The following is a 26089-nucleotide window of genomic DNA, read 5'->3' as shown; positions in this document are numbered from 1 at the left end:
CTGGCTCCACCTCCCCGCTGGGCGACTGTCACCTCTGTCCATGATACTGAAAGGACTTCCCTATAACCAGTTCTAGCTGGTTCTCACACTGCCTGCACAAAGACTTCAAAGACTTTTCTGTGTATAAGAAGGGGCTGTGTCCCCTTCCAAAATGTTCTTGTTTCTAACTTGAATCTGCCAGGGGCGTACTGCTGCTTGGGCCCAGGGGAATCCCTGGGCCCTGCCCAGGCCCTGGACATCTGATGGACTTTCCTGGATGCCTGGAGGACTTCTGGGGGACCCCTCTACCTTGCCTGGGCTGATGGGGGGGGACATTTGTTTGCCCCTTGAAATCTCTGGGACCTTTGGCAGCATGGAGAAGCTGCATTTTCCTGCAGAGACCTTTTTTCTTGCCTTTACCCAGGCTTGTTGAAGCCTAAGCGCTTGGGAGCGCTTGATTGGTATTTATAGTACCTGGGAGCGCTGTATATTACTTATAGCGCTGGGAGAGCGCTCTATTTGAACCCATTGCGAGCGTGTCGCCCTCATGCATTTTGCGTGAGGTTTGGCAGGTGCCTACCCTGCGACTTTGCCCATTTATTTAATTATTTAGCGAGTGCCCACCTCGCTTCTATGTTTATTTTTAACTTCGAGGGTGCCCACCCCTCGTTATTGCCTCCGTTTGGCCACCGCCGCAGCCCGGAGGAAACACCGGAAGAAGATGTCCGGCCCGCCGCCTGGTTGTGGGCGGGGCCGGTAGGACGTGGTTTCCGCTACCCCCTGCCTGGGGGAAGCCATGCGGTGTCCGGCCGGTCTCCCGTCAGGAGAGGGAGACCGGAGATGCTGGCCTGTTGAGGAAGCCCGGTAGCAGCTGAGGAGGAGAGGCGGAGGGGGCCCGAGGCACATTGCCGGTGCCTGCCCCCACCGCAGAGAGAAGAGAGACTGCCGCCGGGAGGCTTGCTGGCTCCACACTGAGTCCCGGTCCCGAGACGGGGGACCGGGCAAACAAGGAGAGTCCGTGAGGAGCAGGAGCTCCTCAGATGCCGCGGAGTCCGCCCCCGCCGCACCGAAGACCGGCGAGAGCACATGGAGCAGCCCGGTGAGTGTTGGCGGGCCAGGGGGAAGCTCCGTGCGGTGCCGGTTTGAGGCACTTGAGTCAGGGCGGCCCCGGATGGCAGTGGGCCGCCCCACCGCATTCTTGTTTGGCCCACGAGGGCCCCGGGGGCATTGTTGTTGGTTTCCGAGCCCTTAGGGGCTCCGTGGCATTTCTTAGAGCCCCGAGGCTCCAACGAGGGGCATAATTCTTTTCAGAGCCCCGTGGCTCCCATGATGGCCAGTAGTTGTTGAGTCCCCGTGCGAGGGGCTCCATCGTCGTGAGGCGGCATATGTATGTTATTAGAGCCACGAAGCTCTAAGGGGGCCATACTTGTTTTAAGGAGCCTGAAAGGCTCCAGGGCATATTTTGTTTAAGAGCCTGTGTGGCTCCAACGTTTGGGGTACATGACATGCCCAGAGCCTGTGTGGCTCCAGCAGTGGGTGCAGTTTTCGCCTAAGGGTCAGTGAGGGCCCTGTCGCAGTTTTCTGATGATTCCCAGCTGCCCAGCAATTAGTGGGCAGCTGCACCGTTTAGGTCTTGGGATGTTCCCAGGTGCCCAGCAAGTAGTGGGCACCTGCACCGTTTAGGCCCCTGACATTGAGACACAGGGCGTCCTAGCCCCAACAAGGCCAGCTGGCCTAGGGACTGCTACAGGTGGTGGCTTATGTAGGTTTTGCGCAATTGTGTGGTTTTTCTTTGCACCTCTGAATGTTATAGGCATCATGTGTCTTTGCGCTATTGAGTTGTGTTTTCTTTCCTGGCACCTCTGAATGTTTTCAATGCATCATGTGTTTTTCTTGTTATTACACCGCTGAATGTTTTAGGCAGTTTTCTTTCCTTACACCTCTGAATGTTTTATGCATCATGTGTTTACCTTTTTCCCTACACCGCTGAATGTGTTTTTGATGCATCATGTGTAATGTGTTCTTGCTTCTACCCCTAAATGTATTTTATTCTTAGGTGGTTGTGTTCTGCCTAGTATAGTTATACTAGAGAGGTTATGTGTCCATGCGTGATCTAGGCCTATGGTTATTAGTATTGCGTAGTGTGTACTTACTTGTTCCCAGTAGTTACTGGATGTGATCTATAATTGTTATTTTGTGCTACAGTAATTTTATATCCTTTTATTCTAATTTCTGACAGTATTTCTATTTCTAAGTGCTGATTATGACAGTGGCCCATGTGGCCCTGTCTTGTGAATAGTCCCTTGTGAATATTGCCCGTGCCAGTTGGCACAATGTACATGTGTGATTTCTATCTGATGTGTTTTGACAATACAAAAGTTATTTTAATATAACCTTGTGTGGAGTTCCTTTTGTGGTGTGCCTAGGATGTTGTTGCTGTTGTGCGCTGGCGCAAATGCTTTACACATTGCCTCCGAGTTTAGCCTCACTGCTCGTGCCAAGCTACCAAGGGGGTGAGCAGGTGTTATCTTGGTGTGTGACTCCCTCGCCCTGACTAGAATGGTGGTTTCTGCCTGGCTTTGGCGTCAGCCTTAGCCTACCAGAAATAGCTAGTTCTAACATTGTTGGTCAGCGGTGCGGATTAGGATTTGTGTTTGCGCAGTACCACAGCGACAGCTGGCTACATTACAAAACTCTGCATTTTTTTAGATAGTCACATGTTTGGGATTATTGTTTGTGATTTTGTTTTCCTCAAGAGTGTCATTTTCAGATGGTGTTCCTGCGCTTTATGTTTAGTGGCAGATGAGAGAAAATGACAGGGCGGGACGCCAGTAGAGGGGGAGGTTCCCATAGATTAGGAATCCCTTGCTGGGTCCAGTGTCCAATCCCTATTCCTGTTCCTGTGTGGGTAGATGGAAGAGAGGGAGTGTGGAGGAGAAATGGCTAGCTCGGGAGGGTGGCTATCCCCTAAGTGTAGTGTGTGTGTGTCTGGATTCCCCAGTATGGTAGGATCCAGTCGTGGCAGCAAAAATGTGTCCAGTGAGTGAAATCCCATTCCCAGTTCCCAGAGTATGGTGCCTGGTGCTCAGTAAGAGGGGTACAGGTTGAGAGTCAAAGGCAGTGAGGAACTGTCTCGCCAGTCTGGAGGGGGAGTGTGTGGATGAGTGCTGTGTTGAACTGGAGGAGTTGGTGTGAGTTTTTTAAGGAGCTTGCACGTGAGGTGTACCTCTGGTGGTGTGCAGGAGGTCATGCAGAGGCACTGGACAAGAAGGTGGATGTCTGGCGGTGTGCTAGATGTCTTGCAGAGACGTTAGGGAGTGATTCTAAAAGTAGTGTCTTGTGTATCTGATGATCCTGTGTAGGTGAAGAGGTTCATGTGTAGCCCAGCTAGGTTCCATTAGGATGGTAGGGGTATAGGGGCTCACGTCCTGTCTCAGTGGAGGCGGAGTGAGTGTGGGACGGTGTGTCCCACGTTGGCCCGAAACCCTGTCTCTGTGCCTGGAGGGTTCCCCCGGGAGCGCCAGGTCAGGGGCCTAGGCTGTACTTACGGGTCATTTGAGGAGGATCTTCCTGTGTCTCGAGGACGGGGAGTGTCTGTAACCAGAACTCCGGCGGTCCTGGTGTTGAGGGGTACCGCTCCTAAGTGGAGGGTGCAGAACTCTGGAAGGGGGTGCAGAGGGACGGTGTACTTCTGACCCCGGTGCAACCTGAGGGTTTAGATCCTAGGTTGGGAGATTAGGAAGCTTTCAGGTCAAGAGGAATCTCTGCCAAAGTAGATCAGCTGAAGAGATTGAAGGGGGCTGCCCTTGCTGTGTGTTCTGGGGCCCACCTGCAGTCTGTTGTTTCTACTAAGGTAGAGGAAAGGGGGCTTTGCTGTATGCTGTGTCCCCCCCACCTGCTTGAAGAGAGACTGTGCTGTGTGCTTTATACCTCAGGAGTGAAAATGTTTCAAGTTGGTAGACCAGTGATGGAGTGAGATCCTGAACTGGTAGGAGAATTGTGTTCTGGTGAGTGCTTCCCTGTGAGGGTGCGGAAACCCAGAAGTAGAGGTAGGGTGGGGCATTCTTGCCCGTGACCTCTGGTCAGCCTGAGGGTGTGGTCCCTGGGTTGAAGGATCAGTGGTAGTTGTAGCTATACAGAGAGGGAGAGTGGCTATTGTGTGCCAGGGGTTATTGCTCCCCACTCTGTGGATTGGTTAGGACCTGTGATATTTGGATGGCCTAGGGCCTGGTCCTGGCTGTGGATGACTAGTGTGTACCAGTGGGGTATCCTAGTTGGGTCAGAGAGTTCTTGTTTGGAGGAAACAATGTAGGTTCAGAGTGGCGAAAAACTGGAAGGTGTCCCTGCCTTGCGGGCCCATGTCCGTGTTTTGTCGCCCAAAGCAAGGAAGCCCATCAGTGGAGTGATTGGTCTACCCTGCGTTTTGGCTGGAAGGGGGTTGTGTTGGACCTGGCCCTTTTGGCAGCTTCACCCCGAGACCTTTTGCTTTTTCCTAGCCTGTTTCTGTAACCTGGTGGTGGTGATTTTAGGCCTCTGTGCACTTTTTCACTGTGGTACAGTGTAAAGTGCGTGAGCTCTCTGTGTATGTGTGGTGAGTGACCTGCCCTCCCATAGGAATGAATGGTGGAATATGTATGCCCATGGTAGTTCCTGATGTGTGGGGAGTGCAGGGTCGAGTTTGATATGTGCGAACTCGTGAGACTGAATGCTTCATAATGGTGTATGCGGCATGGTTGTGTCTAGTCTAGAAGTGCCACTTTGAGAAGTTGGTATATTTGTGTAATTTGTGCCTGGCGTGTGATTGGCTGGTGAGCCTGGCCCAGAGTGCCTGGGCCTGCTTGTGGATTGACTGTCTGGTTTGAGGGTGACAAGGGCTGCAGAGCCCCAGGAGGTTGTCTGAGTCAGCCCGTGGATGAAAGGCAGCATCTGCTGCCAAGGAAGTGGGTGGAGATAGCACCTGAGAGTGAATGAGGCTGTGCCCGCCTGCCACAATGCTGGCTCCACCTCCCCGCTGGGCGACTGTCACCTCTGTCCCTGATACTGAAAGGACTTCCCTATAACCAGTTCTAGCTGGTTCTCACACTGCCTGCACAAAGACTTCAAAGATTTTTCTATGTATAAGAAGGGGCTGTGTCCCCTTCCAAAATGTTCTTGTTTCTAACTTGAATCTGCCAGGGGCGTGCTGCTGCTTGGGCCCAGGGGAATCCCTGGGCCCTGCCCAGCCCCTGGACATCTGATGGACTTTCCTGGATGCCTGGAGGACTTCTGGGGGACCCCTCTGCCTTGCCTGGGCTGATGGGGGGACATTGCTTTGCCCCTTGAAATCTCTGGGACCTTTGGCAGCGTGGAGAAGCTGCATTTTCCTGCAGAGACCTTTTTTCTTGCCTTTACCCAGGCTTGTTGAAGCCTAAGTGCTTGGGAGCGCTTGATTGGTATTTATAGCGCCTGGGAGCGCTGTATATTACTTATAGCGCTGGGAGAGCGCTCTATTTGAACCCATTGCGAGCGTGTCGCCCTCACGCATTTTGCGCAAGGTTTGGCAGGTGCATACCCTGCGACTTTGCCCATTTATTTAATTATTTAGCGAGTGCCCACCTCGCTTCTATGTTTATTTTTAACTTCGAGGGTGCCCACCCCTCGTTATTGCCTCCGTTTGGTCACCGCCGCAGCCCGGAGGAAACACCGTAAGAGGATGTCCGGCCCACCGCCTGGTTGTGGGCGGGACCGGAAGGACGTTGTTTCCACTTCCACCTGCGTGGGGGACGCCATGCGGTGTCCGGCCAGTCTCCCGTGAGGAGAGGGAGACCGGAGATGCTGGCCTGTTGAGGAAGCCCGGTAGCAGCTGAGGAGGAGAGGCGGAGGGGGCCCGAGGCACATTGCCGGTGCCTGCCCCGGCCGCAGAGAGAAGAGACTGCGCCGGGAGCCTTGCTGGCTCCACACTGAGTCCCGGTCCCGAGACGGGGGACCGGGCAAAGCAAGGAGAGTCCGTGAGGAGCAGGAGCTCCTCAGATGCCGCCGAGTCCGCCCCCGCCGCACCGAAGACCGGCGAGAGCACATGGAGCAGCCCGGTGAGTGTTGGCGGGCCAGAGGGAAGCTCCGTGCGGTGCCGGTTTGATGCACTTGAGTCAGGGCGGCCCCGGATGCCAGTGGGCTGCCCCATCGCATTCTTGTTTGGCCCACGAGGGCCCCGGGGGCATTGTTGTAGGTTTCCGAGCCCTGAGGGGCTCCGTGGCATTTCTTAGAGGCCCGAGGCTCCAACGAGGGGCATAATTCTTTTCAGAGTCCCGTGGCTCCCATGATGGCCAGTAGTTGTTGAGTCCCCGTGCGAGGGGCTCCATCGTCGTGAGGCGGCATATGTATGTTATTAAAGCCACGAAGCTCTAAGGGGGCCATACTTGTTTTAAGGAGCCTGAAAGGCTCCAGGGCATATTTTGTTTAAGAGCCTGTGTGGCTCCAACATTTGGGGTACGTGACATGCCCAGAGCCTGTGTGGCTCCAGCAGTGGGTGAAGTTTGCACCTAAGGGTCAGTGAGGGCCCTGTCGCAGTTTTCTGATGATTCCCAGCTGCCCAGCAATTAGTGGGCAGCTGCACCATTTAGGTCTTGGGATGTTCCCAGGTGCCCAGCAAGTAATGGGCACCTGCACCGTTTAGGCCCCTGACATTGAGACACAGCTGGCCTAGGGACTGCCACAGGTGGTGGCCTATGTAGGTTTTGCGCAATTGTGTGGTTTTTCCTTGCACCTCTGAATGTTTTAGGCATCGTGTGTCTTTGCGCTATTGAGTTGTGTTTTCTTTCCTGGCACCTCTGAATGTTTTCAATGCATCATGTGTCTTTCTTGTTATTACACCGCTGAATGTTTTAGGCATCATGTGTTTTCTTTCCTTACACCTCTGAATGTTTTATGCATCATGTGTTTACCTTTTTCCCTACACTGCTGAATGTGTTTTTGATGCATCATGTGTAATGTGTTCTTGCTTCTACCCCTAAATTTATTTTATTCTTAAGTGGTTGTGTTTTGCCTAGTATAGTTATACTAGAGAGGTTATGTGTCCATGCGTGATCTAGGCCTATGGATATTAGTATTGCGTAGTGTGTACTTACCTGTTCCCAGTAGTTGCTGGATGTGATCTATAATTGTTATTTTGTGCTACAGTGATTTTATTTCCTTTTATTCTAATTTCTGACAGTATTTCTATTTCTAAGTGCTGATTATGACAGTGGCCCATGTGGCCCTGTCTTGTGAATAGTCCCTTGTGAATATTGCCCGTGCCAGTTGGCACAATGTACATGTGTGATTTCTATCTGATGTATCTGAAAGAAACAGGTTAGTATTAGATTCCTTACCTTAGAATATCCCCAGGCGTCAGTCTGGATCCGGAAACTTTTGCGTAGCAGTACCCCTGCGCGTCGGTAGGCGTCGTCTGCAGGCGTCTCCTGCGGCTCCGCGTCCGTCGTCGCCGTGATGACATCGCTGGAGTATATAGACGCCGCCTCCGCGCGCTGACGTCAGTTCTTCTTTTTTCCGCGCCAGTTAGCGCAGATCCGAAGAGCAGTACTCCGGTCTTTTGACCAAAGTTTTTGAATCTTTCCTGTTACTCTTAAGGTGCCGGTAGTATGCCTGGTTTTAAGAATTGTGACGGCTGTGACCGCACGATGTCGGTCACGGACCATCACCACCTCACGCCTCCGTGCCTGGGCCCGGACCACGACGTGGACGCCTGCGTCGATTGCCGGGCCTTGACGAATAAAGCTAGACGGGAGCGGTCCCGCAAGCTGCTCGAGCTCCGGGTGTCGGCCCCGCGTCGAGAGCGGTCCCGGTCCGGACGGAGGTCTAGGGAGCGATCGAGGGAGCGGTCGCAGAGCCGTCACGAGCGCTCCGGGAGTCATCACCATTCCTCTGGTTCCTCAGGTAGGAAGCACAAGAAGTCGGGGCGTCGTCATCGTTCCCCCGACTCCCCCCGACGCTCGCGCGATGCGGCCGGGGGTTCGGGTGGCCCCACCCCCGCGGCTCCGCGTGAGTCGCCGATGCGGCCTGCTCCATACCCTGCGGTCCCTGGGCAGGGCGCGTCGCCCAAGGAGATAGAGGCGTTCCTCATGGCCATGAGGGCACTGTCTCCTCCGACGGGGCCTACGGCGCCTGCGGGCCCGGTGGTCCCGTCCGGGGGCCCTAGCGGTTCTGGTGCTCCTGCCTCGACGCCGTCGGGTGCTCCGGCCCCGACGTCGCCGACGGCTCCGGCCCCGGCGCCGCAGGGACCTTCAGGGTCAACGCCGGCTGGTCTACCGGCCTCTCCGGCGCCGATTTCATCGGGGCAACCCACTGCGCCACCCCCGCGCGGCGCCGGCCGGCGCCGGTGCTCCAGCGCCGGCTCTGGGCGGTGCCGCCCCCATTCCCTCTCCGACTCCGGCCGCGGAGTCGGACCGGCGTCGCCCGACGCCGAGTTCGACGCCGATGGGGCCTGTTGACCCCGGGGAGCCGGTCTACATTGTTGACTCCGAATATGGTGAGGATGTAGATTTCGGAGAGGAGTGGGAGGGGTCTGAGGACCCTCTGACCCACGAGTGTCAGTACGATGTGGACTGGACAGGTGACTTGGGTGACGCCAGTGGTCTGGATGACTCCCCCAACCCTGGCTTTGTCTCGCCTCCTACCGTGGCTACGGAGGAGGGGGCAGCTTATTCCGTGGTGTTGATGAGGGCTGCCAAGGCCTTACACCTTGAGCTCCCCGTCGCGGCCGTGAGGACTAACATCCTCACTGAGGTACTCAAACCGCAGTCATGCCCACAGGAGCCACTGCTGCCGTTCAATGAGGCCTTAACTGACGTTCTTTTGGGCACGTGGTCCAGGCCCGCTTCAGGTTCGCCTGTTGATAGGAACGTGGCCAGACGCCACCGTCCGTGTACGGATGACCCAAAGTTCTTGTCCACCCATCCCACCCCTGAGAGCCTGGTGATCCAGGCCTCGGCTTCCCAGACCGCATTCCCGTCGGCCCCGCCCGACCGGGAATCTAAGAGGTACGACCAGTATGGTAAGAAGGTCTTTTCGTCCTTGAGTCTGGGACTGCGGTCTTGCAACACCGCATGCCTCTTAGGCCGCTACACCCACTCTCTGTGGGATACGGTCGCGGAACTGCTGCCTGAATGCCCGCAGGAGGTACGGGCTAAGCTCGGCAAGGCTATGATTGAAGGCCGAGACGCAGCAAGATACTCCATAAGGTGTGGTCTTGATACGACCGACTCACTGGGCAGGGCGATGTCCACGACGGTGGCGATTCGTCGCCACGCCTGGCTGAGATCCGCCAATTTCTCGGCAGATGTCCAGAATGCCTTGATGGACATGCCGTTTGATGGCAGTCGCCTGTTTGGCGACAAAGCAGACCACGCGCTGGAACGCTTCAAGGACTCCAGGGTCACGGCCAAGTCCTTGGGTCTCTCGACCCAGCGCCAGCAAACGGGTTCGTTGTGCTCCTTTCGTGGCCACAGAAGGGGCGGTCCCACACGTGCTGCCAGCCACGCGCCGCAACAGACTTCTCAACGCGGCGGCGGCCGTGGGAACCGCCGTGGTGGCGGTCGGGGACAGCGGCGAGGTCAGACCACACCTCCCCCCGCAGCATCCGCCTCTAAATCCTCCTAGTCCGTGCTTTCAGGCCCATGTGACGCCGGTGGGCGGCAGGGTTCGCCATCACCTCTCCCACTGGCGCACAATCACATCGGACAGGTGGGTGCTGCAGCTCGTCGAAGGGGCTACTCCCTCCCCTTCGAGACCACTCCTCCAGCCATGCCACCGCAGAACCACTGTGTGTCGGGGGACCACTTGACACTTCTGCAGGAGGAAGTTACGGCCCTCTTGGCCAAGGGGGCCATCGAGCGCGTTCCTGGGCCAGAAGTAGGATGTGGTTGCTATTCCCACTACTTTCTGGTACCCAAGAAGGACAAAGGGGGCCTACGTCCTATCTTGGACCTAAGGAACGTCAACGGCTTCCTCCGGAAGGACAAGTTCAAGATGTTGACATTGGCTCAGGTCTTGGCTGCTCTAGACCCGCAAGACTGGATGGTAGCGTTGGACTTGCAGGATGCGTATTTTCACATCCCCGTCCTGCCGGCCCACCGGCGTTACCTGCGGTTCACGGTAGGCCAGGAGCATTTTCAGTTTATCGTGCTCCCCTTCGGCCTTACCAGCGCCCCACGGGTGTTCACAAAGGTGATGGCGGTGGTCGCAGCCCATCTGCGCAGATCGGGGGTTTCAGTCTTCCCCTATCTCGACGACTGGTAGTTGAAGGCGGGCTCGCCCCAGACAGTCGTCCACCACCTTCAGATGACGGCGGACCTCCTGCATGGGCTGGGGTTTTCCATCAATGTGCCGAAATCACACCTGTGTCCCTCACAAAAGCTCCTTTTCATCGGAGCGGTTCTCGACTCGGCGCAGTTTCGGGTCTATCCGCCGGAACGGCGAGTCCAGGATATACAGGCTTTGATTCCCATCTTCCAGCCGTTATCCCGGGTTTCGGTCAGGTTGACGCTGCGGCTACTGGGGCTGATGGCTTCCTGCATCCTTCTGGTGCATCACGCCCGGTGGCGGATGCGGGCTCTGCAGTGGGACCTGAAGTTTCAGTGGGCCCAGCATCAGGGCAACTTGTCCGACCATGTCTTGATCTCGGAGGTCACTGAGAGACAACTGCAGTGGTGGCTTACGGACCGCGATTGCGTCAGAGACAGACCCCTCTCCCTTCCCCAGCCGGAGCACGTTGTTGTGACGGACGCGTCCCTCCAGGGCTGGGGAGGCCACTTGGGAGAGGCGGAGATCAGAGGCATCTGGTCTCCGGCGGAGTCCCGGCTCCATATAAACCTGTTGGAGCTACGGGCGATTCGTCTAGCACTGAAGGCATTCCTCCCCTTTGTCAACGGGAGTGTAGTGCAGGTGTTCACGGACAACACCACCGCCATGTGGTACTGCAACAAACAAGGCGGGGTGGGGTCGTGGGCCCTTTGCCAGGAGGCTCTGCGTCTCTGGCAATGGTTGGAACGTCAGGGCGTGACTCTGGCGGTTCAACACCTGGCCGGTTCTCTGAGTGCCAGGGCGGACGAACTCAGCCGTCGGTGCTCGATGGATCACGAATGGCGTCTGAACTCGGAAGTGGCGCAAGGCCTCTTTCAGCAATGGGGAGAGCCTTCGTTAGATCTATTCGCCACCGAAGAGAACGCGCAGTGTCCTCAGTTCTGCGCGTTGGAGTTTCCAAGACGGCACTCGCACGGCGACGCCTTTCGGCGCGAGTGGAGTTGCGGTCTGTTATACGCCTTTCCGCCTATACCACTTCTGCCCAGAGTGCTGAAGAAGATCAGGCGCGACCGGGCCCAAGTCGTCCTTGTGGCTCCGGACTGGGCTCAAAGGTACTGGTATCCCGAGCTACTCAGCATGTCGGTCGGTCCCCCGATCCGCCTGCCCCTTCAGGAGGACCTTCTGTCGCAGCAGCAGGGGACGGTCCTCCACCCGAACCTGTCCAGCCTCCACCTCCATGCGTGGAGATTGAGCGGCGACAGTTGAGGCCATTCGACTTGCCTCCTGAAGTCTGTGATGTGATTCTGGCAGCCAGGCGTCCCTCCACGAAGTCGGTATACGCCTGCCGGTGGAACAGATTTGTGGCATGGTGCACAGCAAAGGCTGTGGATCCTCTTTCTGCCCCTCTTTCCGAGGTTCTCCTCTTCCTTCTCTCTCTTGCCCAGCAGGGCTCTGCTCTGGGCACTATCAAGGGCTACCTTTCTGCCCTTTCGGCCTTTCTGAGGCTGCCTGATCAACCTTCTTTGTTCAAGTCCCCTATTGTAACAAGATTCTTGAAGGGCATCACACACATGTATCCACCTGTCCCGTTTGTGATGCCTCAGTGGGACTTGAACCTGGTTCTGACCTTCTTGATGTGTGCTCCCTTTGAGCCGCTTCATTCCTGGTCTCTCCGTCTCCTGACTTTAAAGACGGCCTTCCTGGTTGCCATCACCTCTGCCAGGAGAGTGAGTGAGCTCCAGGCTCTTTCTGTCAAACCTCCCTTCCTGTCCATTCATCCAGACAAGGTGGTTTTGAGAACTAGACCTTCTTTCCTGCCCAAAGTTGTCTCTGCTTTTCACATCGGGCAGTCCATCACCCTCCCCTCCTTTTTCCCGCCTCCGCATCCTTCAAAGGATGAAGAGCGGCTCCATCGTCTGGACCCAAAACGTGCGCTTTCATTTTATATGGATTGCACACGCCAGTTCCGGGTGGATGACCAACTGTTTGTTGGCTACGTGGGTGCGAAGAAGGGACGGGCGGTACATAAACGGACCATCTCTCGGTGGGTCGTTCTGTGCATCAAAGCGTGCTACTCTTTGGCTCGGAAGGAGCCTCCTGTTGGGCTGAGGGCCCATTCCACTCGGGCCACGGCGGCTACTACTGCCCTGGGCCGGGGAGTCCCTTTGCAGGACATTTGCCAGGCGGCTACGTGGGCCTCGCTGCACACTTTTGCGAGGCACTACTGCCTGGACAGTCAAGTCCGGAGGGATGGCTTCTTTGGCCGTTCGGTCCTCCAGGACTTCCTGGTGTAGGATTGTATCGGTTCGCAGACCCACCACCGGGGTTGGTATTGCTGGGGTATCTATTCTAAGGTAAGGAATCTAATACTAACCTGTTTCTTTCAGATGAACAAGTTACTTACCTTCGGTAATGATATATCTGTAAGAAACAGTAGTTAGTATTAGATTCCTTACCGCCCCGCCCATCCTCCCCGTTCTGCGAACTGATACCTAGGGTTAAGGACATCCCTTTCAGGGCCCTAGTTTCAAATGGCACCAGTGTTGGTTCTCACATGGCTCTGCGTGTTCTGGCGCGGAAAAGCTGTGTACAAAGAACTGACATCAGCGCGCGGAGGCGGCGTCTATATACTCCAGCGACGTCATCACGGCGCACGACGCCGACGACGGACGCGGAGCCGCAGGAGACGCCTGCAGACGACGCCTACCGACGCGGAGGGGTACTGCTACGCAAAAGTTTCCGGATCCAGACTGACGCCTGGGGATATTCTAAGGTAAGGAATCTAATACTAACTACTGTTTCTTACAGATATATCGTTACCGAAGGTAAGTAACTTGTTCGTTTTGACAATACAAAAGTTATTTTAATATAACCTTGTGTGGAGTTCCTTTTGTGGTGTGCCTAGGATGTTGTTGCTGTTGTGCGCTGGCGCAAATGCTTTACACATTGCCTCCGAGTTTAGCCTCACTGCTCGTGCCAAGCTACCAAGGGGGTGAGCAGGGGTTATCTTGGCGTGTGACTCCCTCGCCCTGACTAGAATGGTGGTTTCTGCCTGGCTTTGGCGTCAGCCTTAGCCTACCAGAAATAGCCAGTTCTAATAACCAGAAATCGCCATTTCTAACTTTCGATAAGATAACTAACTCTCTGTCAGAAATTGTGGAGTCAAATCTAGTAAGGTGGTACAAAAGGGGACTCTATCTCAGTGGATCATCCTTTGCATCAAGCCCTGCTACCTCTTAGCCAACATGGAGCCTCTCGAAGGGATCAGAGCCTACTCCTCCAGGGCTAAATTGCTCACTTTTGCACTTGCTACAGGAGTCCCACCTTCCGACGTGCGCAGGGATGGACACTTTGCCAGGTCCGTCTGGCAGGATTTCATTGTCTGACCATCCATCAACCCTCCTCCTGGGCAGGGTGTTGCTGTGCAATCAGTTTTAGGCGGGAGAAGTCTGCAGGCAGAAATAACCATCTGAAGAACAAGTTATCTGTGATAATGGTCTTTTTGGTGGATACTCTCTTTACCTATAGATTCCTCACCAACCTGCTCACCTCCCCATTTGATGGATGAGTTACAGAGAAAGTTAATAGGATCCCATTTCCTATATATCAATGTCAGTCTGCCCTCCCGCCTCGAAAAGTTTGAAAAAATGGAGGGAAACTGATGTTGGTGCACTGAGCAGGCCCTTTATGGCCTCAATTACATCACCTAATATCACTTCTGGCATTGACCATAACCATTGCCCTCTAACGGCGACTTAACAGCTCTGAAGTTTTCCAGATCCAGTCTGGAGCTCGGGTTTGTTCTACATGTGAGGAATCTGCAGGTAGATAGAGTATGCACCAGAAAGATTTTTACAGCAGGTAAAGTAACTTTTTCTTACAGTTTTTTCAAGACATTTTATGCTGAAACTAGATTCCCATGAGCACAAGTTATGCAAAAAGCATAAGAGGAGCAAAATTATGTTAATTACGTAAAACTGTATGATCAAGATTATATTCACCTAAAAAAGCCATGGGTTAATAATGTGTTTCCAGTAGATATGGTATCTCTCCTTCCCTTTTCAGATGATCACCGCTCCCTCTGCACAGTTTTTTTTCTGATGATATGTCGTTCCTAGCATTTATTTCCTGGCCTCTGTGGTATGGGGACTGGGTGTAACAGATATCAGTGGGTTGTGTGTGCCTATTAAGCCAACACCTCTCTGTAAACAGTGTCTACACCTAGTCACCGGCGGCACCGTAACTGGAGCGAGCACAGGAAGGACAGCCTGCAATATTAGGTGTCGGAACTAGCCGGTCGACCCGAGAAGGCAGAATACAGCAATAATAAGCTCTAGGTAACTCTGACCTGTTGCGAAAATGAAGGGTGAGTTAATTACCTACCCCTATAGGATGCTTACAGTTTAGCAACCTAACATTCTATGTAGGTCCTGAAGAAAGCCCCCCGGCCCTTTGAGCATCTGTAGGGGCTGAAACATGTCGACCTCTTACTTGGACTACAAGGTGCTGTAGAACAATAGCACTTCTACACATGCACCTCCAATAAAGTTTGTTTGGGAAGGAGAGCTAAGCAATTTAATCTACTTCACTTTTTTCACCCTATTCCTGAGCACTACTGTCAAAACCAGGTGGTCAACCTCCAGGTGGAGGAAAGCATACTATCAAAACAAGACCCAATGATGATGCTTTCACATTCTAAGAAAAGCTGAGAACCAAGATATACTGTTCCATCGCTCCTGTACGTGAATGAGGGTTTTTAAGTTGGTAACCACACCTGACCCTGGTATTACAGGTACAAATGATCCATTCTCCCCTTTGATTACTTACCTTCGACGGGAAGCAGAATGGCTCAGAGCTTCTTCCTCCCTCTATAGATTAGAATACACCTATTAACGACCATGTAGTACTGGAAACATGTTCAGATCGAGCCTGATGCTTGGTTATATTTCTAAGATGAACAATCTAAAAGAATATAGTAACCATCAGACAAATGTTTTAAAATCATTATTTAAAATGTTGAATTTATCTTTTAGGTGTACACTGTGTCCACCCTTAAATCTCCTGGTAGTGCCATAAAACGAGCAGCTGTAAGAAAAATGAGAGAAGCTGGCTGGACTGCCGTATCAAACATGGACCGCAAGAAAAAAATGAAAGCTGCAGAAAGGCTCTTTATTTAGTGGAAAACAAAGCAGATTGTTCATTGAATTATACACAATTTAAAGTTGTTTTTTAATACCCAATGGTTTAAATATAGAAATGTTTTATTACAGCTTTTTATGTACTTTAGCGATTGTTTTCTGCCTTTTTTCCTTATTCACTGAATGATGATGTATCCAGCATTTATTCTTTCGTATTCACGTTATTGTAGTTGTTTTCAAAACAGTTAATAAATACCTTGGTAATTTTCCTCTGTATCAAAGAGTATTTCAGAACTAGATAGAATTTACAATGTACCTTTCAAAACAATGGTTTTTCATCCTTTCTAAGACAAGTTAAGAAAAACTTTATTTCGGCTGCACAGCTATAAAAGCACAAGGTATATTACATTTCATAAAATGTGGTTGTTAGTTATTACATAAATGTAAAAGAATGTCAGTGAATTGATGAAAAATAGTATGATACATTCCTATTGTAATATTGTCTTTCACCGGATAACTACCCGACCCCCCCAAGATTAACATACATGAGCAACAGTACGAAACACGTCTCCCCTCTGGGGATTGTAAAAACTGTTAAAACCTAGATCCAATTTTTCCCTAAGTTAAAAAAATAAATTAAAAGAAAAAGCATTAAAATTGCTATATCAAAAGAAGAATGTTATTACAGTTCTCTAAGTGATACTAGCTATAAATCATAGGACAGATACATAGTTTACGGGTGCGCAGCATCTAATTAGAGCCCTGCTCTTTCCCTTTTAAAATACCCCCACGTGTGCACCACATTACAAATAAGAATTTCGAGGTGGTGACTGCAAATAATGGCAGCGTTTAATATTTGAGTATCCTAAAAACCTCGACATAGTTCCTAAGCCCCAAATTCCTACAGAGTTGGAAGATCCACTTGGATCTAGGCCTACTGTAAGCAGGACAGAAGAGCATTACATGGAGCTCTGCCTCTTCAGAGGCAGAGCAACCAGGGCAGTCAGCTTTAGTTGCACCCTTCCATCTGTTGGTGAGTGCACGAAGCGGTAACGTACCGTGCCTAAATTGTAAATGCAGTTTTTTTGCCAAAAACGGTTGGATGCTATCCAGAACCAGTCCTACAGCCAAATTCATCACGGGAAAATCGGCTCGCAAAGGGCCAGATTCTGAGAATCTGGCCCTTTGCAAGCGCAATTTTTGCATTTTGGATTCATCATCCCAAATGCAAAAATCGCAAATTGCGAAATCGCTAAATGGTGAGGAATTGTATTTAAGGAATCTCTATTTGAGATTCCTTAAATGCAATTCATGAACCATTTTAGAATTGCGAAATCGCAATTTTTGGCCACTATTTACCGCGAAGTCTGACTTCGTAGTAAATAGCGAAAACGTAGAAAAATGCACTTTAGTGCATTTTTCTAAGTTGTATGTTACACACACACATGTCCTTTGGACATGTGTGTGCGCAACATCAGTCTACATTTTCATTTCAGGGGTGCTACAGGGTGTCCTTTGGACACCCCTGGCACCCTTGAAATCGCATCCTCATTTGCGATTAGCAAATTGCTAATCGCAAATAAGGAATGACTCTCCATTCATTCCTATGGGCCTGTGGGCCCATAGGATTGAATGGGGAGTCATTCCTTATTTGCGATTAGCAATTTGCTAATCGCAAATAAGGATGCTGTAGAAATCGCAATTAATATTGCGATTTCTACATGAATCCCGTTTTGCGAGTCTTTAATAGCGATTCCTTAATAATCGCTATTAAGGACTCGCAAAACAGGACGATGATGAATCTGGCTGCTAGTTTATACTGCTACTTGACATCAAGAAACCTTGATGTCAGGCAGCAAGAGTTCATACTCTGGGTCAGGAGAGCTAATTTGTGTTCTCTATATGCATGGACTAGGGACTTTTTCGGAATACTTGGGCGTATTGCTTCAGGATTAGACCAGATGTTTTCTCACCCCATTGAGTGATATATGTTCCTTACGTAAGACAGTCATGGTAGATTGGCAGCTCCCCGTACGGACATATCATCCCTCAGTTCCTCCCTGTAAGTAACCAACTCAGGTGTGCTCCATAGCCTACGCCAGAAAAGGAGGGGACAAGAGGCAATCATGTCAGCAATAGGGCCAATACCCAGGTCCATCCTGAGTGGGGTTAGGGGCGTACTTCTTGGAAGTCCCAGCAATCGCCTAATAAAAATATTCTCTGTAACCGACAGGGAAAGAGATGAACAATGTCCCCAGAGTTCAGAACCATATAAAGAGGCTACCCTCGCTTGGGTTTTGTACATTTCTGCCGGGGGGCCAACCACTTTTTGGATGCAGTTTTTGTAGACTTTCAATATACCACCCATTGACTGTGTTAATTTCAGGTTGGCCTTCTTAATTTGGGTACCCCAGTCCATCTTGTTGTTGAGTGTGATACCAAGGTAAGTAAATAATGAAACTCTTTCCAAGGACCTGCTCCCTATTTGAGGATGCGGGCAATTAGTGGTTTTAGCGTGGAAGACCATATATTTCGTTTTCAGGACGTTTATCTCCAGATTCCTCTTCCTGCAAAATACACTAAACTCATCCAATACACGCTGCATACCCATTGATGATTTACACAGTAGCAGCGTGTCGTCGGCAAACAGTAAGGCCGGTATTTTACGTTGTGCTAACCTTGGTGAGTCTATGTCCTTTACTGCCAAGAGGGTTTTAATTAAACCATTTAAAAAAAGGGAAAAAAGGGTAGGCGCTAACACACATCCCTGCCTCACTTCTTTCTCCACAGGGAAAGGAGCAGTCAATTCTCCTTTCTTACCATGTCTTACCCTCACATAAGTACCTTCGTGTAGGTGCTTCAATAACTGGCAAAAATAAACCAGAGCTCCCATGTCATGAAGAAGGCCCTGTAATTGGTCACGCCGCACCATATCAAAGGCGGACTTAAGGTCCACAAAGGTTAGATAAAGGCTACCCCATCCAGAATTACTGTTTTCCAGTGGATTAACTGCAATCTAAAAATGTGGTCGATGGTCGAGGTTTTAGACCTAAATCCCACTTGTAGTGGAGTTAAAATAGTTATCTCGTCCATCCAAGATTGCAGTCTCTCCTGAAGGACACGTGCAAATATCTTTTGTGACACATCAATTAGACTTATCGGCCGATAATTTGCTGGGCTTAGTGGGGAACCTTTTTTAAAAATTTGAATAATTTCCGCACCAGCCCAAGTTGAAGGTAGTGCCATTCCATGTATAATAGCATTGAATAGTATCTGGAGTTAAGGAGCCCACATCATCTGTTCATTTCTGAACAGGACATAAGGGATTCTGTCCAGACCTAGGGCCTTGTTAGGGAGTAATTTACCCAACTCAGCGGTAACTTCCAGGATTGTGGAGGGTGGTGGATCCACAGATAGGGGAATTTGGCCTATGTCTGCTGTCCCACGTACTGCAAGATCATCAAGTGGCATAGAGTATAAAACTTTAAAATGTGATCTCAAAAACAATGGTCTTTCATACTTTCCAGTATGACTTGAGCTTTTTCATGCCATACTGAGATTCCTTCTTGTATCATAGCTGGATGATGCGTTGATCTTAAACCGTATTTAGAGATTTTTTTAACTAAGCCTTATGCCTGGAGGCATAGTACCTCCTGCTTGTTGTAAGGAGATGTTTGTTTGCTGGTTTATTTCCATTTCTGCGATAGTGTTTTTAATACAGGCTGTGTACCCTCGAAGGGGATGACTAGGTTAACCAGTTTTGCCAATAGATATTGGTCACTTGTATTCTGGTACTGAAAGAAAATATGTCTTCAAGTGTAAGAAATTGCCCCATTTTGTTTAGGTTACCCACACCTTTTTATTATATCCACACAGGGGATCTAGCTGGAGGGGTGCGACCCATGGCTTCCTACTCACTATCTTGTATGCAACTCACAAAAGGGACGTCTGGTCATAAACTAGAAATAGAAAACAAAGGAACCACAGTACATCTGTGTGGAGTCTTGCATGCAATTACATACATATGAAAAAGAAAGCTGTCAGTGGAGACGTCCTTTTGGGACAACAACCCTCACTCACCCGAAGGTGACGAGCTTCATCATTGAAGGTCCTAGGTGTGGGCTACAACTCCCTTGCGGGGAGTCGCTGAGGTGTTTTCAAGATGAGCTATGTTATAGGGTGACTGGGGGGCAGAGTGCAAAATGAGTGTTAAATAAAACTATCTGCAAGGGGCAGAATCAGTTTTATTCAGTGGTCCACTGGGATAGGGTTGAAAAGGAAAGGACTCACGTTTTTCAATCAAATATATCCCTGTTGATGGTTAACATGTTTCTGCCCATGATTGACCCCAGCGAGGTTAGGGGCATTCATCAGGACCTGGTAAATTAGTCACTCTACTTGAAGATGTAATAATAAATGAAAAGTATTCTAACCACTAAGATACCGGAACGGCCAGACTGGTTGTGAGAAGTTGGCCTGGTATATGATGTTCACTATTCTAGTGAACACCTTGCACCAGTCCAAACAACCCTTATGGTGATGGTTGTGAGTCAACCTTATAGACCAGCTATCCTAGTGGTACGGTGGACAGAACAGTCTTAGGCTAAAAGACTCTTGAGGGCGTGTAAAGCCAGCTGTTTTACCATATGTAACCCCTTGAATATCAAATGAAAGGACACCACACAGGATATATATAAAATATATATGTATTTATTTACTAATACACTCCTGTGAACTCTTTATGAGATCAGAGGCAAAAGCACATCACAAGATACTTAGTCAGAATACGTTAAGTTGCACAATTTACGGTTAGGCCCTAGGGGCGAAGCAATCCATATACTAAGAAAGTGGTATAAATACCAAGTCACGAGAAAAGGAAAGGCCTAGGGCCTAGAGAATCGCTGGGGCTACACTATCTGAACCTTACGTTAGGAGTAGGAGGCCCACAGGCGTCTCGTGCAGTGTCTTTACACACACGCGTGAGTCAATGCAAAGTCAATGGGAACTTAGAAGTTAGAAAAAGAAGGATTCAGGACACTTCCGGTTTAGCTAGGAGGAAACAACTAAAAACCTAGACACTTGGATAGTCAATACCCTTGGGAGCACCGAAGTACTCGCGTTACCTCACCCATGGACGGCGGGTGCATAGGTGTGAAGATTTGTCGGGTTTCGTCGTTGAAGCCTATGGAGACCTGGAGAAAGATGCTGCAGGCGACCAGGAGGAGGATGTCCGGGCAGATCCAAGGGTGGATCGAGGATGAAGAGGACCTGAAAGCAGAGGGGACAGAGTTTGGGTCACTAGCCAGTGACCGGGTGGAACCAGGAAGGAACCAGATGACGTTGTGGAGCAATCAGGTGCTGTCGTGAAGCTTGTCTCTTCAGCCACGCGGGCCAGGAGGCGTCGAGGACGACCAGATGCTGGAGGCGAGCTGTCCCACGAAGGTTCTCGCATATGGAGGGGTCGACTGCCTGATTGAAGTCAACAAGCCTTGGCAAAGGCAACGGACGCAGGATTCAAAGAAGGCTTCTGGTGCAGACCAGCAAGGTCTGAGGTGCCTCACCTTAGCAGGGAGGCAAGGGCTAGTCTGGAGCAACCAGACCAGTGAGTTGGTTCAAAAGGATTGTCGTCACAGAGGTTACTAGCCAACGGGCCAGCAACCGGACAACGCGTCGAGCAGAACACAAGCAGAAGGGCCCCACGCAGAACTCGTGGAGTGTGGAGGGCTGATCTTCGGTGCAGGTGGAGCTCGGATTCGGAGCTTCTCAATCCCCAGTGCACAGCTGCGAGGATACCTCAGGAGCTGCACAGTTAGCAAGTTGCAGGCTTTTCAAAATGTCCGGTTCCACGTGTCTCGTCGCCTCCACGGATCTCAGCTATGCTGCAGTCATGAAGAGAGGGTCAGAGAGGTCTGGAAGTCTGGGTCTTGTCAGGCTCTGTGTTCGGGTTCCGGTGGGAAAGTCGACAAAGCAAGCTGTTGATTTGCTGGATGGTGCCTGGTTGCCCAGGGTGGTCACTCCTTGGCCACAAGAGAGATTCTTCAGTCTTCAGCTTCAGCTGAACGTCGAAGGTCCAGAGTTTCGTTTCAAGTTTCAGTTCAGGATCAAATCTAAAGTCTCAGGACTCAGCTCCTACCTTTATACAACTAAAAGGGGCTGGATTACTTTCTAGGTCCCTCCTATGGGTGGGACCAGGAAGGGGGGTGGTTACACCCCCTTTCCTTTGTACAGTTTCGCGCCAGAGCTGGGGCTGGAGTGCCCCAGCAACTGGTTTGAACTGGGGTATGCATGAAGCACCTAGTGTGCCTCAGGCAGTGTCTCAATCTATTCGGCCCTCCCTGTCCCAATACACAAAGTCCTGTCTGGGGTGGTGCTCACACCTCTCCAGGCAGGAAACCTATTGTCCAAACCTCCGTGACTGGAAGGACTCCCAGCAGCAGGTGGTCAGACTTGTGTCTGTGGCAGCAGCGTCCATTTTGTGACGCTGGGGCTCTGGTTAACTTTAACCGGAATAGTCAGTACTAACATGTCTTCTCCCTCTAGAAGGGTGGAATGCTACCCCCATCGCCAGAATTGGTGAGGGCGTAGTATTCCAAAGCGCATGACACCTTACATGTTTTGATAAAGCCAAACTAGAGTTAGCATTTAACCGCGAGGTTCATAATGCACTTAAGAGTATATGGTATGGCAATATCATAGAACGGCTATAAGGACATGGTTCTGAAAGCTGCAGACAGGCTCAGCTCATGCTAGAGCACCATCTCACACATAACCAAGCACTCTGCCTCCAGGATTGTTAAGGCCTGCCATAGGAGTGACTTATAGGTTACTGTGTGTCTATATATAAGGGTAGATATAGGAATACTATACCTAAGCAAGGGGTGATTACACGACCTTGCCCCAGCTGAGTGATCAGCCAGTAGTGTCAGTTTAAGTGGCCAGACAGGGGTGGCATAATACATGCTGCAGCCCCTGGTAGGCCTTGGTTACACCTATGCCCTGGGCACCTAGGGTGCACTTGTACAGGGGCTGATAAGGTGAACCAATTCCCAATTGTGGTTGTACCTAGAGTACATGGTGTAAATTTAGAGAGAGTGCATCTGGGCTGTGGGTCTGATTAGCAGGCCCACAGCCACATCTAAGTCGAAAACCAGTAAAGCAAAGTAAAAAGTGGGGGTGACCATAGGAAGCAGACCCTACTCTCCTACACAACCCCCCCCAAACCTAGGGACATTAAACTAACCTTGACCAGTTGAGTCTTCATGTTCTAAGTGGAAATATCGGAGAGTCCATCTGCATTTGCATGGTCTGTCCCAGGTCTATGTTCCACTGTAAAGTCCATCCCCTGTAGGGAAATGGACCACCTAAGAAGTTTAGGATTTTCACCCTTCATCTGATTTAACCATAGGAGGGGCTTGTGGTCTGTCTGAATATTGAAGTGAGTGCCAAACAAGTATGGCCTCAGCTTCTTCAGGGCCCAAACCACAGCAAAGGCCTCCCTCTCTATAGCTGACCAACGTTTCTCTCTAGGGGTCAGCATTCTGCTTATGCAAGCAATGGGCTGGTCTTGACCATCTATATTCAGTTGTGAAAGTACAGCTCCCACACCCAACTCGGAAGCATCTGTTTGGACTATGAACTCTTTGGAGTAATCTGGACTTTTCAGAATAGGTGCAGTACACATGGCCTGCTTCAGGTCATCAAATGCCTTTTGACAGCTAACTGTCCACTGAACTTTTTTGGCATCTTTTTGGAAGTTAAATCATTCAGTGGTGTCACAATGGACCCATAGTTTTTAACAAACTTCCTGTAGTACCCATACAGGCCCAAGAAAGCTCTGACCTGTGTCTGGGTGATTGGAGGAGTCCAGTCTCTGATGGTCTGGATCTTGCTCTCCAGTGGTTGAACCTGACCCCCACCTATCAGGTGGCCCAGGTACACAACCTTGCTCTGCCCTATCTGGCACTTAGTGTCCTTGATAGTGAGGCCTGCCTTTTGCAGGGCCTCTAAGGTGGACCAGGTGATCCTCCAAGGTAGAGCTAAAGACAGCAATATCATCTAGATAAGCTGCACAATAGTCATCCAGTCCTGTGAGAACTTGATTCACCAGCCTTTGGAAAGTGGCAGGTGCATTCTTCAAACCAAAGGGCATTTCCACAAATTGATAATGTCCTCCTGGGGTCGAAAATGCTGTGTTGGCTTTTGCATCCTCAGCTAATCTGATTTGCCAGTATCCTGCTGTTAGGTCAAATGTGCTCAAGAATTTGGCAGAAGCCAATCTATCAATGAGCTCATCTGCCCTGGGGATGGGGTTGGCATCTGTCCTAGTGACAGCATTGAGACCTCTGTAGTCCACACAAAACCTCATCTCTCTCTTACCATCTTAGGTGTGAGGTTTAGGCACCAGGACTACTGAACAGGCCCAAGGGCTCTCTGAGGGCTCAATAACTCCCTGCTCCAACATCTTCTGGACCTCTGTCCTAATGCAATCCCTGACTTGGTCAGGTTGCCTGTAGATTTTACTCTTTACAAGCAGACTGTCACCAGTGTCCACCTCATGGGTGCACCAGCTTGTCTGACTTGGGGTCAGGGAAAACAGATGTCTGAAGGACTGACGAACTTGTCTGCAGTCCTGTTGCTGATGTTCAGAGAGGCTGTCAGCAAAGACTACACCATCAACTGACCAATCATCAGGGTTCTGAGTAAGCAGGTCTGGGAGGGGGTCACTCTCTTCCTCCTGCCCCTCATCTGTAGCCATGAGCAAGCCCATGTCTGCCCTGTCGGCAAATACATTTAGTCTGTTGACATGAAGCACCCTGTGGGGGCTTCTGGGAGTCCCAAGGTCCAAGGTCCACCATCTCCCTTCTGTTCAACTATTGTGTGGGGTCCAGACCATTTGTCCTGGAGTGCTGCTGGGTCACTGGCTCCAACACCCACACTTTCTGTCCTGGCTGGTACACAGTCAGCACAGCCTTTTGGTCATGCCAAGCTTTCTGAAGTTCTTGGGTGGCCTCAAGGTTTTTAGAAGCCTTCTCCATATACTCAGCCATCCTGGAGCGGAGACCAAGTACATAGTCCACTATGTCCTGCTTAGGCTTTTTGAGAGGTAACTCCCATCCTTCCTTCACAAGACATAGGGGTCCTCTTACAGGATGCCCAAACAAAAGCTCAAAAGGGCAGTAGCCAACCCCCTTTTGTGGGACCTCTCTGAAAGCAAACAGAAGGCAGGGTCAAAGGATGTCCGATCTTCGCCTCAGCTTTTTAGGTAACCCTTTTATCATCCCTTTGAGGGTCTTGTTGAATCTTTCCCCAAGCCCATTGCACTGTGGGTGATAGGGGTTGGTGAACTTATAGTTGACACCACACTCCTTCCACATTGCAGTTAGATATCCTGACATGAGGTTTGCACCTCTGTCAGAGACAACCTCCTTTGGAAACCCCACTCTGGAGAAAACTCCAAGTAGGGCCCTTGCCACAACAGGAGCTGTTGTGGTCCTCGGGGGAATAGCTTCTGGATACCTGGTGGCATGATCCACTACCACCAGTATAAATCTGTGCCCAGATGCTGTTTGGGGGTCCATTGGTCCTACAATGTTTATCCCCACTCTCTCAAAGGGTACCCCCACCACAGGTAGTGGTATGAGGGGGGCCTTTGTTGTGCCACCTGATTTGCCACTGGCTTGGCAGGTAACACAGGAGCGACAAAACTCCTTGGTATCTTCTGACATGTGGGCCAGTGAAAGTGAGGGACAAGCCTGTCCCAAGTCTTGTTCTGGCCCAGGTGTCCTGCTAAGGGAATATCATGGGCCAAGGTAAGAAGGAAGCCCCTAAATTGCAGAGGTATAACCAGCCTCCTGGAAGCACCAGGCTTGGGGTCTCTAGCCTCTGAATAAAGGAGCCCATCATCCCAATACACTTTATGGGTTCCTTGATCATTCCCAGCAGCCTCAGCAGCAGCCTGCTGTCTGAGGGGTTCAAGAGAGGAACAATCTAATTGTGCCTGCCTCAGATCTGCCCTTGAGGGTTCCCCTGTCCCAAGAAACTCAACCTGATCAGGCTCAAGCTCTTCTAGGACAGTTCCCTCTTGGATCTCAGAATCATCCTCCTGGGAGGGCTGATCCTCAACCTGAGGCAGGGGAGAAGGCACTGCCTTAACCCTCTTGCTCTTTCGCTTGGGTAGTGTCTGGTCTATTGTTCCAAGATCCAGCACTTGTTCAGGTAAGCACTTTTTGGCCTGTGACCTGGTCACAGCAAGGACATGTGCTGAAATTCCCAGCATTTCTCATGGGTCCTATTCTCCACCTCAGACCAAACTGAGGTTTCAAGGTCATTACCTAACAGTAAGCATGGGCGAAATCTGCGAAATCGCAGTCCGCAAAATCGTGCGAAAGCGAATTCGCGATCCGCATAATTTGCAAATTTGTGCGAAATTGCGAATTTTTGTTTTTTTGCGTGTTCGCGGGGCTTTTTGTGTGTTTGTGGGGCTTTTTGCGTGTTAGCGGGCTGCTTGCACAGCGAAGTTACCCATGCGGTCGTGTATGGGCACAGCACCCTCTGGTTCCTCACTGCCACCCTCTGGTTCATCACTGCCACCCTCTGGTTCATCACGGCACCCTCTGGTTCACCACTGACATACATCTAGTTCTCTGCAAAACTATTTTGACAGGCGATCCCACAGGAATCCAAGATCGGGTGCAGCA

At 50.9% G+C, this 26089-nt stretch overlaps 1 protein-coding gene across 12 annotated transcripts in view; it reads left to right on the top strand.

The window, feature by feature from the left end:
- The window catches only part of SYCP1 (synaptonemal complex protein 1), a 6803167-nt gene extending 6787507 nt beyond the window's left edge, over window positions 1-15660 (top strand). For all 12 annotated transcript variants that reach the window (XM_078644363.1, XM_078644366.1, XM_078644361.1 and 9 more), the window contains one exon: window positions 15288-15660. In XM_078644363.1, coding sequence (XP_078500489.1) covers window positions 15288-15431 — 144 coding nt within the window. In that variant the 3' untranslated portion in view covers window positions 15432-15660. The remainder of the gene's footprint in view (window positions 1-15287) is intronic.
- The last annotated feature ends 10429 nt before the right edge of the window (window positions 15661-26089 follow it).

Source organism: Lissotriton helveticus, chromosome 5_1 (genome assembly GCF_964261635.1).
Source record: "Lissotriton helveticus chromosome 5_1, aLisHel1.1, whole genome shotgun sequence".
NCBI classification, from domain to species: domain Eukaryota; kingdom Metazoa; phylum Chordata; class Amphibia; order Caudata; family Salamandridae; genus Lissotriton; species Lissotriton helveticus.
The sequence above is the reverse complement of the archived record's forward strand: the minus strand, read 5'-3'. Positions and strand labels throughout refer to the sequence as shown.